The sequence below is a fragment of the Populus euphratica genome, unplaced genomic scaffold (genome assembly GCF_000495115.2).
Source record: "Populus euphratica unplaced genomic scaffold, PopEup_1.0 scaffold158.1, whole genome shotgun sequence".
NCBI classification, from domain to species: domain Eukaryota; kingdom Viridiplantae; phylum Streptophyta; class Magnoliopsida; order Malpighiales; family Salicaceae; genus Populus; species Populus euphratica.
In genome coordinates this window covers 678,495-695,761 of record NW_011499913.1, presented here as the reverse complement: position 1 = coordinate 695,761, position 17,267 = coordinate 678,495, and the positions used below count along the sequence as shown (strand labels likewise).

Sequence of the window (17,267 nt, the reverse complement as noted above, 5' to 3'; positions counted from 1 at the left end):
AATTTCATCCCTTCTCTCCGCTGCTCCCAGCAGCACAATCCCAAGTGCTTAACAGCGTATGTGTGGAAAAATAGCTGAATTTCTGTTATATGTCTGGATATAAAAAATAAATTTTAAGAATAAAAATTAATATTTATAAATAAAAAATATTCTAACAAATAATAGTCACCGCTACAGTAGAAAACACAAAACGTGCGCTGAGATGGTAAAGGAGGTGACATTTCTTGCAGCCTGATGTGATGGATAAGAAAGCCGATAAATGGTATTGGTCCCCCACTTGACTCGGTGCACCCCTGTAAACTTGCTACGAGCCAAAACCACTCCCATCGTTCACAAAAATTTAAAATATTTCTTATTTATCAAATATTAAAATATTTTTTATTTTTAATATCGGTACAATAATCTAAAAAAATATTAAAAAATTAATTAGATAAAAAAATTACTTTTTTTAAAAGGACACCATACTACAATAACAAACAAGGTTTTAAAAGTATTTGCACCGTAATTCATCCATAATTTTTTAGATTTTAAATTTTTTTTCAATTAATTTTTATATTTTTAAATTATTTTAATACAATTTATTAAAAAAAAAACACTTTCGAACACAAACGCCAAGCCGGACTACATGGCTACCCGCAAGGTAGACCTTTATAATCATTGCCCACTCATTACTTAGTGGCTACCCACATACGAGGATTTTTTTTAATCATTACTTATTGAGTACAGTAAGAAAAATATAAATATCCATACCATGCACTTCTCAATATTTATTATCCGACTATCATATATTATTTAACATAAAATAAAATAATATATATATATAATTCATAAAATATAATAGGATCAGTTTTTAAATTGAGTTTAACAATTGCATTTATATCTTATTTATTAATTATCAATTACAAATATTACAAAACAAGTAAAATACCCATTAAAACTCACTTTGGGATTTTGATTAGATTTCCATCCCTCCTAATCAAATTAGAATGAATAAATAAATAAGGCACCAAAATGAAGTAATGGAAAGCCCACCATCCTTGACGGTCTTCACGATAACAATTGGCTGTCCTATCTCAGCTTCCATCAAAAGCATCATAATGCTATGCTGATCCCACACACACACACACACACACATCACATATAAAAGGAGAAGAAGCAAGCAACGGACAAAAATTGAAAAGCTCCATACAAACAGGGATAACAAGCAGGAAACTGCATTGAGAAATACCATCCCTACATATATTACAACTTAATTACGACACGTCTCACAGACCATCGACAACAGTGCATGAGATCAGAAAAGCGTTGTCTAAATTAACAGCTGAAACACCCACTAGGATACAGTACTGCATCGTCACTACAAACGGAGACAGGATCACCCGAGGAGGTGAGAACTACTACGGATGCCGGAGAAGATGCATGTAAAGGGCTCATATTTCACACGCCGTAAGGAGAAGTAGGATTTCTGGGTCCAACCTCGGTTGGCTTCTCGTATGCATCCGATGTAGACCTCCTTCGAAACCGAAAGGACTCTCTGCTTCCTTGACAAAATACAATAGCTAGCTCATGTCAGTCATGAAGTTCAGAATCCCACAATTCTCCCAAATGAGAATATCAATGGAAGCACATTAATGGAATCAATCTGACCCGAACCGTAAACATAAAGATATAAAAAGAACATGTGTTAGGCAGGCACGCTAGCAAATCCTAAGAATTAATGGAAATACAACCATCACCAAATATCATACAATGCGATGCCTCCCATCACTTACACAAACACCATATGTCAATCAGTCTACATCTAGTTAGACGGACTCCCCCACACGGCGCCCGCCACTCATTCCTCGCCGCAAGGAATTATTCAACATATACGAGTTTTTACTTGTTACTCTCACGTGTGTGTGTGTGTGTGTGTGTGTGTGTATGGAACCACTGCATTGTTTTCTTGATGGATCCATGCTTCCATAATTGGAGTATACCCTGATCATCACATCCATCTACTCTTCCACCAAGATTTCACATCGTTTGGTAGAGAAGCCAACCACGCTGTTGACCGCCCTACCAAACACGGTGGGCCGCGCTAGCGAAAAGGTACTTCAAGTAACACGAGCAGCAAGTGAACCCAACTAGCGACAACATCTGAATTTCTTAATATCTACTCTTCTTTCTTAGCCATTCTACTAAATCCAATCTGAATTAATCAACTTAAACAAAGGCTGCTCCACATAATCCATCCAGGTGACAGTACCTGGATTGACTGGCAATCACTGAACCATTCAATACGTTGTTGTATCCACCCAAAAAAAAAAAACAGAGAGAGAGAGAGAGAGTTCTACCTACCCATTGCATATAATCTTGACGTGACAGACCAACCAAACCCTAAACAAAATGTAGATACAATTTACATAATTAGGTCAACAAAAATTAATGGCCCTTTCCATATCCATGACCAAACTCATCAAATTAGGGCATGGATCCTAACATAGCAGTAGCAGCATCCATGCATCATTGTACGTTGTTAAGGACAAAAAAGTCATCATCCAAAACGGCAATCAAACAAACAGTTACACACCTTTGCATCCACCCATCAGATAAAGCAATCACCATTATCCACCTAACCACTAATATGACAAGACTACCCCTAAGCTCCACCTATCTGGGAGGAACAAAGACAGGGCATTTTTGACTTACCAGCAAAAGGAGACACGGGAGGGGTCGATCCAGCTGGTGAAGCCGGCGGTGTAGTAGACGAAACATTAGTGTATCCCGGTGGTCTTACTATCATGATACTCCGTGTCACTCTCTTCTCATCAACCGTCGTCGCTTCCTCTCTGTACGATTTCATCACGCTGCCGCCGCCTGACTCTATTCATAACAATAGAATAATAAAAAAGCTTACTTAAAAATCATAATTATGCTACATTTAACAAATCACTATTCAAGTTCTCTAATTTATAAGAACCGTCCGATTGAAATGAGTTGTTTTCATCATTTTATTATGGTTCGGTAGTCGTGGCAAGATTTGGGTGGCATACCCTTGCCGGGGTTTGGCCGGAGGCCCGAGCTCGGCATCTTCCGGAGCTTGCCGAGACCGCTTTCCGGAAGGGGACCCGCAACGGTGTCGTCCCAGAGCTGATCGAGAAGGCTCATAGTGGAAGCTGGACAAAAAACCCAGCGAAATTTAACCAAAGAAACGGCGCGCTTCCGCAAATACGGCGTAGTTTAAGGCCTGCGGATGATAGAGCGAGTAAGCTTCGTGGAGTGGGGAAGGGTATTTAAAGAAGAAGAGAGGGTTGAGGGTCTAGCAAGTTTGGCTGTATCTCGGCCGCTGATTTAGATCAAGTGGTGTTGAAATGACTGGGGAGTGGATGGAGGGGACACGTTTGGAGAGATAAGATCAATGATGCGAGAGTGGGTCCCGGGGTTGCCGGAGATCTGAAGAGGAGATGTGAAACGTGGTGTGTCACGTGATGGGGGTCCTCGTCTACATCGGAGAGACGAGCATGTCCTTGGCTTTGTCTATATGGATAGTTTTTTGAGTTGTACTTTATTGCGATGTTGAATTTGTTTAATAACTGTGAATGTGGAAAATATATTTGTAAGAATACAATTTTTTTTATATATTTTTATATTATTAAGTATTGTTAATTTAAGATTACATTTTAGATTTTTTTATAAAAAGATAAAATTGATAGATTATAAATATATTATGAAATCTTTAAAACTAATATTTATAATTTTTATTTTTTATTGTATATATATTTTTATAGTATATTTTTCTATAATATTTTTATATTTTTTAAAAAATTATATATTTATTTAAAAATAAAAAAGTCTTTGTTTTTACTTGAAAAAAACTTACAAGCACTAGTAATGAGTAGTTTTGATTTATCAAAAACAAAGCATTAGCTACTAACTAAATGAAGGAGAATGTTATAATCACTTAATTAACTTATTATCCAACTTTAAAACTTTATTTTTAAACTAGTTTAAGTTTAAAATATCATCACTTATAATTTAAATTATTAATCATTTGATTTAATTTGACGGTAATGACAAACTCTTTACTTTATCTCTTCATTTTAGTTTTAATATCATCTAAACACAACACAATAATAATAACATTTGAATGAAACAAAAATATCAAAAGCTTTTTTTTATATATAATAATAATAAAAATATTTATAAAAAAATTATTTAGGATATTTTAATGATAATTTAATTTATTTTTTTAAAAAATTAAAAAATATTTATGAAAAAATAATTAGCATTTATATTCAGATACTTAATGGGTAGTTAAATATTTTTTTTATAATAAATAAAAAATTATAAATAAATTAATTATGATTTTTGTTTATAATATTTTAATTATAATTTTAATGTTTTTTAAATAAAAAAATTTATAAAAAATAACATTTTTTATGATATCTTAATAATAATTTAAATACTTTTTAAATAAAAAATAATGTATTAAACACGATAACTTAACTATCGAATTCAAGCATTTTGAGTCTATATTAATGCTATATTTTTTATATTTTTAAAAATAATTATAATTAAAATATTGTGATTAACAATAATAATATCGTGCGGAGTGTGGCTGTGAATTAATTCTAATACCATCATAAAAGGCAGTTCATAATAAAGCTTCAAATATCATTAAAAAAAAGGTTTAATATTTCTTAATATCTTCGTCTACCACCTCAATATTGAAAATTTTTTTCCCAACATGTGAAGTACTCACTGATTCTTCAGTTATCATATCAAATTAATGGAGTCGGACCTTGGATTTTCAATTGAGGAAAAGAAATTCATAATAGATAAAAAAAAATAAAAAAACTTCCATGACTTTGATAATATTTATGATTATGGTAATAATATTGTAAAATATTTTTTTATTTAAAAATATATTAAAATAATATTTTATTTTATTTTTGATATTAACACATCATAATCTTTTAAAAACATAAAAAATATTTTTAAAATAAAAAAATATTTTTTTACTGTAAAAACGAATACACTTTTCATCCTTTATTATCCATTTGGGATTGTAGCCAGCCAGATGCAAGTTGGTCAAAATTCATTTATTTTTATTTAATTTGTTTTATTTAAATTTTAAAATTATTTTAATATTCTAATATTAAAAATAAAAATTTAAAAAATAAAAAAGTATATATTATTTTAATATATTTTAAATAAAAAATAATTTATAAAATAAAAATTATCACACTCTCTTATACCTTCTTATCCTAGCTTGGTTTGAAATTTAGGAGATTGAATCATGGAGTTAACTTATATCAATTATTTTGTTTCTATTAATTGGAGGAGCAGATATAATTAGATTTTTATGAACTAAATTACATCTTAATTATCAATAATTACGGCTCATTATATATATATATATATATATATATATATATATATCAAAAAGCTATTTATCATGAGAAATTAAATGTTTTAGTGGATCGCATTATCATTAAAAAATCTCTAATAATCCCAATTCCTAATTATGTTCCCAATTAACCTAAAAATATCCGAATTGTAAGTACATCATCATTGGATATGTGACCCACTACTACATGATGTGTGGGCTCCATTGACAGGGGAAATTACTGACTTTTTTTATTTTTTATTTTTATCAAATACACACTACAAAGTTCAGCCTGGCACTAATATTTAATTTAGCCTCCTCCTGTCTCCATCCCGCAAGTTATGTTTTATTTATTGTCAAGACTACCTCAATTATTTGCCTAACCGGATAAAATAAAGAAACAGCTGAAATATCTAGAACTTCGTGATTAAGAAGGAACAGTTGACATAAATCTTAGCGTTTAGAGTTTGGTAAAAAAAATTTTTTGGTTTTTGATATTTTGAAGAGTATAGAATAGATTATTTGTTTTATATTTTCGATGGAATGATATAAAAATATAATTATTTTAATATATTTTTAAATAAAAAAATATTTTTAAAAATTACAATACTTAGCATATATAATTATAAAAAATAGCCTGGTAGGTAGAACAAAACCTGATTGATTTGGAATTTGTTTGGTAGTCCAATGAGATATAGCTGTAACTGTATTTTATTTTCATTATAGTTTTAAAATTGTTTGATTAATTAATATTTTATATTTTTATATGAATTTTATTGAAAATATTCTTTTAAAACCTCAATTAAAAAAAAATTATGATTTGTAGCTTTACTTAAATCTACTTTTTAAAATGCAAAAATTATCGTATACTAAATATATATAGATTTAGCTTTGACCCAGATAAAGTTTTTTTTTTTAAAAAAAAATCAACTAAAGAACCTCATGGTATGGGCCAAACCAAACTACCATGCCAAGAGTTCCAGACATTTTCATGGCATTGAAACCCATATCAAGCTTTTTGTTTCTGGTTTGTCTTTTTGAAATTTATGACTAAAAACCCTTGGAATGCATCGTAATAACCAGTGTAAGCGACAGATTTTATACCAACCGGTAAGATCTTGCATGGTCGGAATACCAACTGACATTTGTCTGAATAAGGCATAGAAGAAATGATGCATCCTTTTCTTAGGAAGTGATTAAAACATATGATAAAATGAAAAACCATGTAATTAATGTATAGCAACTACCGCATGGATCATGGGAATTGCAGAGGATGACTAGATAAACATGAATACAATGCGCATGAGTGTGGCAAAATATAGGGCTTTAATCGATATTTATGTTTTATTCATTCTAAAAATTCAATTTCTGAATAAATCTGTTCGTGAATATTAATTAATTAATTTTGCATGTTAGATCCAGTGCATTTTCAAAAATAACTTCTGACTTGTGCAGCGATGTTGTCTGGATTATTGGAGGAAACAAATTATGCGTGTTATACGAGGGAACAACACTGTGATTTTCCTTTCGGCTAAAACACTTGCAGGCCAAGCAGGAGAGGTAGCAGCTGCAAATTTCACTTCATGACCGCGAGCAAATGTTGCGTTCGGATTCTGCAGGCATCAAACAACGTAACACCAGCTGAACTTGCCATGGTGAGCAGAGCATGTTATACGTAGCCTTGTGCACATCTCTGATCGTGGAAAAACTAGCGTTTGAAATTTAGAAATGCATGGAGGAACCCATCATTTCTTGTCTTTTCTTCTCCTGTTATTTACCTGAAAACAACAAGGGATAAAAAAAAGAATAGGCTGAAGGAACAAGAAGATTGGCTTGCTTAAACAATCAATTATCAGCATCCATTAGAGAATCTACCAGTGTACTCGGTGTTACAGATTCTGCCCTAATGAAACCAGTGTACTCGGTGTTACAGATTCTGCCATAATGAAACCAGGCTGACACAGATGAAGGGCTCTCCTTATCGATTTGCGTGTCTGATATCAATTCACAAGCTGATAGATTGAATCAAATCCACAGGTTTTGAGAACCTGTGCATTGCTCGCATGAGGAATTGATAGAAGGAAGAAAGAACACAGGACTAAAGCTGTAACAAGGTGGTAGGCATATCTCAATCTTGTGTCAATAAAACAAGAACAAAATCAAAGTATATCCTTTCAGCTTTACTCTGTGAACATAAACTCCACCTTCCTTGTCCCTACAGGCTAAGTTTTAGTATTATCAGTGCCACAAGGTTGGGATGATTTTTGTACTATGGAAATGAAATTAATTTTGAGTTAGAGAGGAATTCAATAGTTTCGCCATGCAAATCCAAAGGCACTTTGTTTAGAATTTGATGAATTAACAGGCTATCTATCTATTAGATTTTTTTATTGATAATTAAATTGTAATAACTCTTATGATTTATTAGACTACCCAATCTTGAGTTAGATAAGAATTCAATAGTTCATCAGTTATTTCTGCGTATAATTTAAATCAGATTATTAGACTATTCAATTTTATGTTATATATATATATTATCGTCATCTTGAAATTTTTTTGGTAGGACCCGGAGGAACAGCCCATCCGTAGGTTTTCAGGGAGATGTGTCTTATCAGTAACTTTCAGAGGAAGTTCCTGAAGGAACGAACATGCAAGAATAGTCATAGTTTGGCCAATATAGGAAACCAAACCCATGAACAGAGTCAAATTTCCAGGCGCAAACCGAGATTTTACAAGAGGAGACATGGATGCCATTAGAGCAGAAAGTTGATTGGCTAGGAATGACTAAATTAATATATAATAATGTAATATTCAGAGTCTTAGTCGTGCATGTAGCATGAATATTTTTTTTCTTTAAAAAAAGTCTTTTCAAAAACGAAATTAACGTTAATCAGGACAATACCACTTGAAAAGCTTACTGTATATGTGAATATGTACACACGTTATCAACATTTTTGTCGCTTTGCTCGGAGTTGGGGCAAAGAGGAGTCATGTCATTTATATTTAACATATAATGTAATGTTAATGATAAAATACATCATGCTAATATTTATGTGAAGCTATGTTTTATTTAATATATTGATAAACATTTATCAACCTGGAATTTTAACATGCGTCATGTTCCATTATTTCATAATCAAGCTAGCCTAAAAAAATAAAATCAAACTTCATAGAATCAGGCAGGGCATTGAAGCTCTGGTAAGATGTCATCAATGATCCACAATGCCATGTATTGGTATGCCTTTTCGGTCAACTGAACTCCGTCCCAGCTGATATACCGATCAGGTTCAGGGCAAACGGGCACACCAGGAGTTCCACACATTTTCAAGGCATTGAAACCATAATCACCGCCAGTCCCGCAACAAGCCTTCTGAACAGACTTGGCATCAAAACCTGTTCATGTTAAAGAAAGAATTATATGTAAGTCTACTGGATAGTCTTTTTGTGTTTTTTGAGGGTCTAAAGATGCTAACCAAGGTTTGGAGCTTTGGTAAGAATCCATTGGAATGCGTTGTAATAATCAGCATATGCAATGAGCACATTAGGGTTTTCCTTCTTCAATTCTTCTATGGCTTGTTTGAGATGATCATTGTGGGAAGCAGAGAGATTGTTAAGTCCTTTCAGGCAGTGAAATTTGTCGTAGGCATCCGTACTGTTGGTCTGAAATCCAGTAAGATAGATAGGAAAACAACCTATTGGGACATTTCCAGGGACAACCACGCGTCTAGCGCCATAACCAATAACTCTCTGCAACAGCAAGAATTAACATTAGAAGATAGAACAAGAACTTCTGATATCATGTAAGGAACCGATTAGCGTACCGTCACCGCATCTTTGATGGCTTGAACAACATCAGGGACCATGTTTTTTACCTCCTCCATGATTTTGCCTTGGAAAAAAGCATAGGTATAGTCATTGACTCCAATCTCTCCGACCATGAAGAGGGAGTTTTTAAGTTTTTCAGCGCAATCTATACGTCAAAGGTTACAGAACAGATGAGAAATTATGCGTAGTCTGAAAGAGACATATTGCACAACTACCAATCAATTACCTTGCTCATTGAAACAAATTGAATTGAAATAAGAGAACATCCAGTCAAGTTGTACACTAAGAGAACTACGAGTAGGAGGAAAGATGTTCTTTTTTGATAGAATATCTGCAGGCAAGGCAGTAGAGCTAGCAACTGCAAAATTCACTCCATGGCCGCGAGTGAATGTTCCATTTGGATTCAAGTGAGCATCAAGAAATGGAACACCTGCTGAACTTGCTGCAAAGGGCAAAGGGAATTTAGCCCGCCACTCAGAACTAAAGAAGTGCAAACATCACATAAACAACAGGCAAATCTTTCGATCCTTTCCTTACCGATAAAATCAATAATCAGCCTCCCATTTGAGCATCTACCGGTAGGTTTGTTGAAAAAAGTTTCCCCATAAGGAAACCTAGCATACACAGATGAAGGTTTCTCCTGGATGAAATTGCCAGTGTCCGATATCGAATCACCCAGCTGATAAATTGCATCAAACCCACAAGATTTCAGAGATTTTGCATTGGATGCATAAGGGAGCACTGCTACAAGGAAGAGAGAACTAATCAGGACCGAAGCTATAATAATTTTACTGTTAGCCATAGTCCAACAACTTATGAAAACAATGCTAGAACAAAAGTTGGCTGAGGCAGGATGTGTGAAATCAAAGGTTCATGCATGTGTTATTTATAGTAACCGTAACTTACAGGATTTGATGTAGAATCCAATCAGTCGCAAGCTTATTTGCTCTGTAAATCCTGAATTTAAATTCTTTTGATGAAAACGAAGAGTTTGGTGATGCAATCTAGACCGCCATGCAAAAGAGAATAACACAGTCAACGCGCTATCATTTGCTTGTCGTTTTTGCCGGAGGGATCATGCCAAACTTTTGTATACCTTTCCTATTTAGAAGGGTCGGATATTTGCTTATATGGTGGCGCTGCCGGTGCCTCTGGAGTTTCTTTTCTAGGTTCTATTTTGTGTGCTTGTCCTTTCCAAAGTACCAAAAAGTAATCATCCGCTTGATTTTTCCTTCCATGAAAGCTACTTGGGGCTGCAGTAAGGAAAAAATATATTACTCCAGAGTATCTACCATTTCGTAACATATTCAATTAAATTAAGTTATTACCTCAAACAACTAAATAAACTGGATTCTTTTTTATGGACAATGAAACTCTTTTCTTTATTTTGCATTTCCTCATCTTTCTTCTTCCCAGTAACTCTTCAACATTTGTTTAATTTTTAATATATTTTTATAAACTTTTTAGGGTAGTTTTCTATAAACAGATGACAGTCTTGGAAAAAAAATCTTGATATTTGATTTATATTTAATTTTATAAATATTTTTTGTTATTATATGATTAAGTAAAAATTATTTTTTAAAAAAACAATTCTTAAACTCATTAGAACTTATTACCTGGATCATGAATTTAATGCGTTAAGTTGTGAAATTCGGGTCGATTCAACATATTATCATTTTAATATTAAAAAAAAAAATATTTTTATTTTTTTTAAGTGGAATCATATTTTTTTATTAATTGTTTTGGCTGTTTTTTTTTTTTTTAACTCTTATCATGTTAAGAGAAATCTCACACCGTTTAATTTGAAATTTAAGCAGCTAGAGAGTTGGATTATGAGATTTCAAGATTAATTACATAGACTATATTTAATAATAATATCAAATAATTTTATATTATCTAGACATGTTTTATGTTATTTTTTTTATTTGAACCACATTATAACCCTGTAAACTAGAAAAAACTAATTGATATATCATATTAAATTGATATAGGTTATTTAGAACCAATTATCTATTATAACTAAATTCAATTATAATATTTAATTTGAATTTAATTGATAAATAAGTTAAATTTCATTGTTTTGTCTAGAAAAAATAGAATTCAATTCATTTTGTTTTTTATATTAACATCATCACTTTGATTATGTCAAACTTTATTTTACAGTGATTATATATCATATTAAATTGATACAATTTCTTTTTTGTTTTTCTATATTAGCTGTATCAAACGTTATTGTAATTTTCACCTAATAAATGTGGCTTAATTAAAGTAGATGAAATAAGAAATTGAGCATTAAGTTTCCTGTTGCCTTGTGCATAGTCATCATCAAAGCAAAACGAAAGAGTAGGATCCCAAGTGATTTTAAAACTGTTTTAGCATCAATTTGAAACTTTTTAGATGATATTAAAAATTAGAAAATATCTAAAATACATCATACAGTTTCAATTGAAAATTTCTTATGCAAAAACACTTTAGTGTATTTAGCACAATCCCCTAATCTGTTTCGTCCTAAATGAGAGGTGGGTGACTGAGCTAGACCACTTGTTTGACAAAGCTTTTAGAACTGCAACCCTTATTCATGGCAAAGCGAGTTTTATCACTAGGCTTTAGCATCCTCTACAATGCGTTAATGGGATAAGCAGAGATCAAGTGATAATAGCAATGAACTTGACCAGCTCAGACCAATTCTGTAAAGCTGCAGTCAATTGATGCTGCGTAGAACAAAATCCACTTAGCTGGTGACTGATCATAAGAGTTGACTGTTGAGAAGCAAACCATGGCAAAGCAGAAAGCAGGAAACCACCTACCCTAGAAGAATTTCAATGAAAATCATATTCCGTTAGCCATGCATTCAAATCACTACAGTACTCGGATTTCAAATACTATGAATAAATTCAGAGGACGCACGTTGTAAAAGATGGCTTGAGCAAAACCCAGATTTTCTTAATGGCAGGGAGGGTCTTAATTTTGCAGTAGCAATATTGCAAAAGCACCACCTCAACAACAAAATTATAAAACATTTAACTCAGTAAATGTGCCATCACTTGATCAAACAAAAAAAAATGAAAAGGGTTCAATCTAGGCAGCAACATAATCGAGGCTATAAGGCCTAAACTTCAGTCTTCTTCCTCTCCCTCGTTCTCAGCAATGTTGAAGTATCTCAACTCATAAACATTGCGATCTTTGTTGGATGAAATCACTCGTAGCCAATCCCTAACATTATGTTTCTTCAAATACTTCTTTGTCAAGTACTTCAGATACCTATTATACACAGAACAAAATCAGGAATCATGTGAAATAGGGCACAAAGCCGTGATAGTGCTGTTGGCACAGATTGTGACAACTTCGGCTAGAAGTTAGGAGAAAAAATTGAATGATTTATGGCAACCTCTACAAACAAAGCAAATTGAGAAGGAATAGAAACTCAAAAGTCCATGTTCTAGTGAAACAAACAGGCTTCATGCAAAATCAAATGCTAGTTGTGAAGAACATAACTATTTAGTTGTCAAGTTTTCCACTCCACTAAACCGGCCCGGGTCGTACAATGCAACACTCGTCCAAGAAAAATACAAGCAATGTTATCAGAGCAAAAAAAGCACCGTGCTCTGTACAAAACTCGTTCATAAAATAGAATGTGAAGCAAGACAAAACACCTAATCATCATAATCCCTGAATGCCACAACAAGCTGGAACCACCTCCTTTCTCCTACGAAACTCTAGTTTCACTTATAGAGTACCTAAGACTTCTGCTATAAAACAAGCCATCCCCACTATTTCCGACCATTTATATGATTAGCATCCACAGAATCAAATCAACTAGAAAACAAAGAAACCATTCACTAAAACTAGAAACAACAAAACAGTAACAGTACCAAACGGTTCCTGAACCATTAAAGAAAGCAGCAAATCCCACAATTCTGGAATCACAAAAAGTACCGCTAAGAAATTAATATCTCAAGCAAACCAGGAAAACAAAAAATAACAAATTATACAGCAAGACAACAAAAGGGTTTACCTTTTGGAGAAGTTGCTGTCAGAAGTGACAGTAATCTTGCTCTTTTCACGTGAAACAGTAACAGTGTCACCGAGAGCACCAGCTTTGCCTCCAACTTTGATCCTCTCTTGAAGAAACTTCTCCAATGACGCAATGTCCATAATCTTGTCCTCCACTGGCTTTGCACAATCTATCGTGAAGGTTACACCTTTCTTCTTCCCTTTGGCTCCTGATGCTGTTGCCTTACTCATCTTTGATCAATCTCTAACATCAAAAGCACAAGATAAACAAAAACAAAAGCATAAGTAAAGAAAAAAAAAAAGCTAAGCTTTTATGCTAATGTAAGAGAAGAATAAAAAGTAGAGAGAATTACCGGTGGCGTCTGTGGAGGGAAAGAGAAGAGGCGGCGTCTGTGGGAAGAGGAGCACAGACTAGGGTTTTGGCTTATAACGGGTCGCTTTTTTTATTTTAACTGTAAAGTCTAAGCTGCTGTTTAGTCCTTGTATTTGTTAGACATTCCATTTCGGTTCCTAATGTTTAAGTATCTCAATGTTGGCTTTTTGTTATTACGGGTTAACAATTTTAGCCTCCTCCTATATTTTTGTTTAATACTGTGGTGTGGTTTTTTTTTAAATATATTAAAATAATATTTTTATTATTTTTTTTAAATTTATTTTTAAAATTAATATATTAATATATATATATATATATATAATTTAAAATTAAAAAAATATTTTTGCACTGGCTTGAAGTATGGTACTTTGAAACATTGCTTTTGTGTCTTGAAGTATGATAACTTTGTATATTTGTCAAATCTGATATGATGACCGACGTGAAACATGGCTTGGAAATCATAAATGGATCAACAAATAAATTATTAGGTTAATTACTTTTATTAAAATAATAATATTTTGTTTCTAATTATTTTTATTAAAATAATAATATTTTGTTTTTTTTTCCTTGATTGATGGCCTGATTTAAACCAATTTTCACTGGGTTAATTTAATTACTTAGAAACTTGTCAGGTCAAATCATTTTTTTCGAATCAATGAATTTAATCAAATTAATATCTTGTCTAGCATAACTAGAAACCCTTCTTGTATCAGAGTAGAATGTTGGAATAACTATAGGAGCCAAACGTAGTTGATTTTATTTTTTTGGAAATAAAATTATTAAAATTAAATGAATCATCATTAAATTCTATTTTAAAATCATATGATTCAATAGCTTACGATTTTCTTTTGAGATAGAATCCATTAAACAGATCTCACATTAAAATAATGATTCAATAACTCATTCTCCTTAAACAACATCCTAATCGTCCCATCATCGTTTTTGTTTTCTGTTCTTCTAAAATCTGTTTTCATAATCTTAAAAACAGAAAACGATGGCAAACCAGAAAACCTTTAATAATGCTAAAAAAAACAAACCAAACCAAAACACTATACAATTCAAGCAGTCTGGTGCTAAACCAAAACATCATACTTCCCAAACAGATCGGTTGTATCCATTTGCCGGATGCAGTTCTGAATAAAAGTCTCAGGCAACCAAATCTGCAGGTCTTTGTAAGTATGGAACCATGTCTAGAGAAAGACTGTAAAAAGCGGCCGCCTCTGCCCTTGTTTTTCTTAAGAATGCAGTACCTGTTCTATAATTCTATCACCTTCAAGCGCGAACCAGGAAGCTACAACATATATTACTGTTTAGAAAAGCGCGAACCAGGAAGCTACAACACATGTTACTGTTTATATACATTATGCAAGCTAGGGTTCATAAAAAATTATATTTTTATATATTTTAAACCGTTTTAATACATTAATCTCAAAAATAATTTTTAAAAAAATCATTTTAATATATTTTAATATAAAAAACAACCACAATTATACTTTCAAAACAGCCACTAAATATATAACCACGGGTCAACAACCATTATTAACTGCAGCAGGCTGCTAACAATTCTTAACATAATTTTCAATTAAAAAATAACTAAGAATCAATGAAACCAGTGATTGATTGGATTGCTAATGGTAAGGTCATCATAGTAATCCACTCATCCACCACTTATCCCTCTCTAGTAGAATCTGTAATCGTATTTCTTTAGGAGTACAATTGAAAACAAATCATTTTTCACTTCATTATCTAATGGATTTTGACTGTGCTACAAAGCAGGTATTCAGTCAACCCAACTACAACCAAAAGATAAAAAGGAACAAAACTAATGCCCATTCAAGGAAATATTGTTGTTATTAACTTTCAGTGGAGGACAGAAAGGTATGCTGTATCTTGAATGTATTAATCCTTGTGTGGGACAAGCTCTGCATATCGATCAGCCTTTCCTCCCGAGTTATGGTCATAGTATTCAACCAAAGCAGCACCAGCTAATGCAGCCAGGGTGAGAGCCTGTGCATGCAACCTGAATTCCAATTGGATGAGCACAAGGTTAACAAGGCAAAAGTAGAAACATAAGAAATGTAAAAGGATATATTAGAACATCAAACTGTATATGAACAAGGCAATCCGGAAGAAGGCACGTAGAGGGCATCAGAGAGCGATAAAAAAATCATTTACCCATGTGGAACATGAAAATTTAACACTGGAAGGCACAATGAGGAAAACATGCTCCATAGACTGTTTATTGGAAAGAATTACAATTAAAAACTCCGAAAAATCCTGATCTAACAAAGTTTTCAAGATCTGGTGAATCATTGACAAACAAATTACGAAGAACCATTTTGTCCCTAATTATTGGTTTTGCATTCTGGAACGATGCAAATGATAACTGGGTAAAAGTCGAGTAGAAAACATCAATAACAGCATAAATTGAGGCATGATCAACCAACAGTTAGAAACACAAATAAATCATAAAATTTTCCAATCCTTAACTAATCATCGCACAACATATACTATGAACCATTCACAATTGCTCAAGCACTAGGTTGCTTTCTGATCATCTCACAGGTAACCAAAGATGCCTAAAAGCTTTTAGGTTTAAAAAGATCATCCTTTTCCATAGTTAGGTGCACCTAAAAAGAATATACATTATTCTATGCCATTACCCAAGAAACAGATAACAAAGAGATTCAAAGCTTCAAATTCATTTCCTTCGAAGCTTTGCAGCAAATAAACAGAAGTATACTTGTTTCTGATCAAAATTTCTTATTATTTAATAGGATACATAAAAAATAACATAATAAAGTGAGAGAGTGAGGAACTTTACCTAGCATGAATGATCTTGACACTGGGTTTCATATTTGGTTTCGACCAATTGTAGGCAAACGAACCCGTAATACCACTGAGCCATAGACATCCTTTCACAAAAAAAAATCAAGTAAAAAAAAAATCTCCACATCACAAAATCAAGAGAAGGATCAAAAGAAAAAAACTCCGATCCATTACAGAATTAAGCACTGAACAAATTTACAAAGAACCCCTTTTTAAACCACACCATCAAATCAAAAATCCATATGAACCCATGTCACAGATTTTAAACAAAAGGAAACAGCTTTGATCCAATTGGAAACAAAGCACCGAAGGAAATTTAAAAAGAAACCCTTTTCAAACCACGCAATCAAATCAAGAAACCATATCACAAAAATTCAGAAAAGAAACAATAAAAAGGAAAGGCAAAAGGCAATTAATTACCAACAGCTCTAAGCTTATGCTCAACAACCCATTCCCTGATAGATTCCACTTTGGTCTTAGCATCAGCCATTTTCACGGGAGAATCTTGTGTCCGAGAGAAAGTGTTTATTTTTATGTTTCGTTTTTGTTGTGAGGCGATTTTATAAATAGCAGGCGAGAGAGGGAGGAAGACAGCAGAGGAAGCAAAAGAGAAATTGTAGACCGCTTTGGGAGAAACAGTGGGCAAGCAAAGATTAAAAGAGGTATTTTTGTTATTACTGTTGTAGATTGTAGCAGTTTTTTTTTTATTGTTATTCTTAAACTTTTATTTTTGTATGATTTAATATTTTTTTAAAGTTTAAAATATATATATATATATATATATATATATATATATATATTTTAAATAAAATATTGAATTAAAAAACAAAAAACTTAAGTGAGAAACTGAAATAA

General features: G+C 32.6%; 4 protein-coding genes across 8 annotated transcripts; all 4 read right to left on the bottom strand.

Annotated features, from left to right (window-relative positions):
* Window positions 1-1,165: 1,165 nt before the first annotated feature.
* LOC105134240 (auxin-repressed 12.5 kDa protein-like) lies at window positions 1,166-3,265 on the bottom strand. Of its 5 annotated transcripts, none has more exons than XM_011038578.1 (4): window positions 3,036-3,265; window positions 2,692-2,865; window positions 2,341-2,379; window positions 1,166-1,537 (listed from the first exon to the last, which is right to left on the bottom strand). In XM_011038578.1, exons 1-4 carry the CDS (start codon window positions 3,148-3,150, stop codon window positions 1,431-1,433), a joined length of 435 nt encoding a protein of 144 aa, XP_011036880.1. In that variant the 5' UTR covers window positions 3,151-3,265; the 3' UTR covers window positions 1,166-1,430. The 5 variants fall into 5 exon arrangements, with proteins under 5 accessions (XP_011036880.1, XP_011036881.1, XP_011036882.1 ...); XM_011038579.1 differs by having other exon boundaries at window positions 3,042-3,265; XM_011038580.1 differs by lacking the exon at window positions 2,341-2,379.
* A 5,220-nt stretch (window positions 3,266-8,485) lies between these two features.
* Window positions 8,486-9,998, bottom strand: LOC105134314 (acetylajmalan esterase-like). The gene is made up of 5 exons (XM_011038668.1): window positions 9,734-9,998; window positions 9,423-9,638; window positions 9,193-9,341; window positions 8,845-9,118; window positions 8,486-8,764 (listed from the first exon to the last, which is right to left on the bottom strand). The coding sequence occupies exons 1-5, from the start codon at window positions 9,996-9,998 to the stop codon at window positions 8,547-8,549; spliced, it is 1,122 nt and encodes a 373-aa protein (XP_011036970.1). The 3' UTR covers window positions 8,486-8,546.
* A 2,120-nt stretch (window positions 9,999-12,118) lies between these two features.
* Window positions 12,119-13,668, bottom strand: LOC105134236 (60S ribosomal protein L22-2-like). The gene is made up of 3 exons (XM_011038574.1): window positions 13,564-13,668; window positions 13,212-13,452; window positions 12,119-12,457 (listed from the first exon to the last, which is right to left on the bottom strand). The coding sequence occupies exons 2-3, from the start codon at window positions 13,439-13,441 to the stop codon at window positions 12,313-12,315; spliced, it is 375 nt and encodes a 124-aa protein (XP_011036876.1). The 5' UTR covers window positions 13,442-13,452; window positions 13,564-13,668; the 3' UTR covers window positions 12,119-12,312.
* A 1,476-nt stretch (window positions 13,669-15,144) lies between these two features.
* LOC105134237 (uncharacterized) lies at window positions 15,145-17,046 on the bottom strand. The gene is made up of 3 exons (XM_011038575.1): window positions 16,833-17,046; window positions 16,408-16,498; window positions 15,145-15,603 (listed from the first exon to the last, which is right to left on the bottom strand). Exons 1-3 carry the CDS (start codon window positions 16,900-16,902, stop codon window positions 15,483-15,485), a joined length of 282 nt encoding a protein of 93 aa, XP_011036877.1. The 5' UTR covers window positions 16,903-17,046; the 3' UTR covers window positions 15,145-15,482.
* Window positions 17,047-17,267: the final 221 nt, after the last annotated feature.

Coding starts and splice junctions, on each gene's coding strand:
- LOC105134240 (XM_011038578.1), bottom strand. CDS start 3,150: ATGAGCCTTCTCGATCAGCTCTGGGACGACACCGTTGCGGGTCCCCTT. Junction 2,866..3,035: donor CCGGCCAAACCCCGGCAAGG/GTATGCCACCCA, acceptor TGTTATGAATAG/AGTCAGGCGGCGGCAGCGTG. Junction 2,380..2,691: donor TCCCGTGTCTCCTTTTGCTG/GTAAGTCAAAAA, acceptor CATTTTGTTTAG/GGTTTGGTTGGTCTGTCACG.
- LOC105134314 (XM_011038668.1), bottom strand. CDS start 9,998: ATGGCTAACAGTAAAATTATTATAGCTTCGGTCCTGATTAGTTCTCTC. Junction 9,639..9,733: donor GCTGATTATTGATTTTATCG/GTAAGGAAAGGA, acceptor TGCCCTTTGCAG/CAAGTTCAGCAGGTGTTCCA. Junction 9,119..9,192: donor CCATCAAAGATGCGGTGACG/GTACGCTAATCG, acceptor TTGCTGTTGCAG/AGAGTTATTGGTTATGGCGC.
- LOC105134236 (XM_011038574.1), bottom strand. CDS start 13,441: ATGAGTAAGGCAACAGCATCAGGAGCCAAAGGGAAGAAGAAAGGTGTA. Junction 12,458..13,211: donor GACAGCAACTTCTCCAAAAG/GTAAACCCTTTT, acceptor TGTGTATAATAG/GTATCTGAAGTACTTGACAA.
- LOC105134237 (XM_011038575.1), bottom strand. CDS start 16,902: ATGGCTGATGCTAAGACCAAAGTGGAATCTATCAGGGAATGGGTTGTT. Junction 16,499..16,832: donor GCATAAGCTTAGAGCTGTTG/GTAATTAATTGC, acceptor TTTTTGTGAAAG/GATGTCTATGGCTCAGTGGT. Junction 15,604..16,407: donor GTCAAGATCATTCATGCTAG/GTAAAGTTCCTC, acceptor ATTGGAATTCAG/GTTGCATGCACAGGCTCTCA.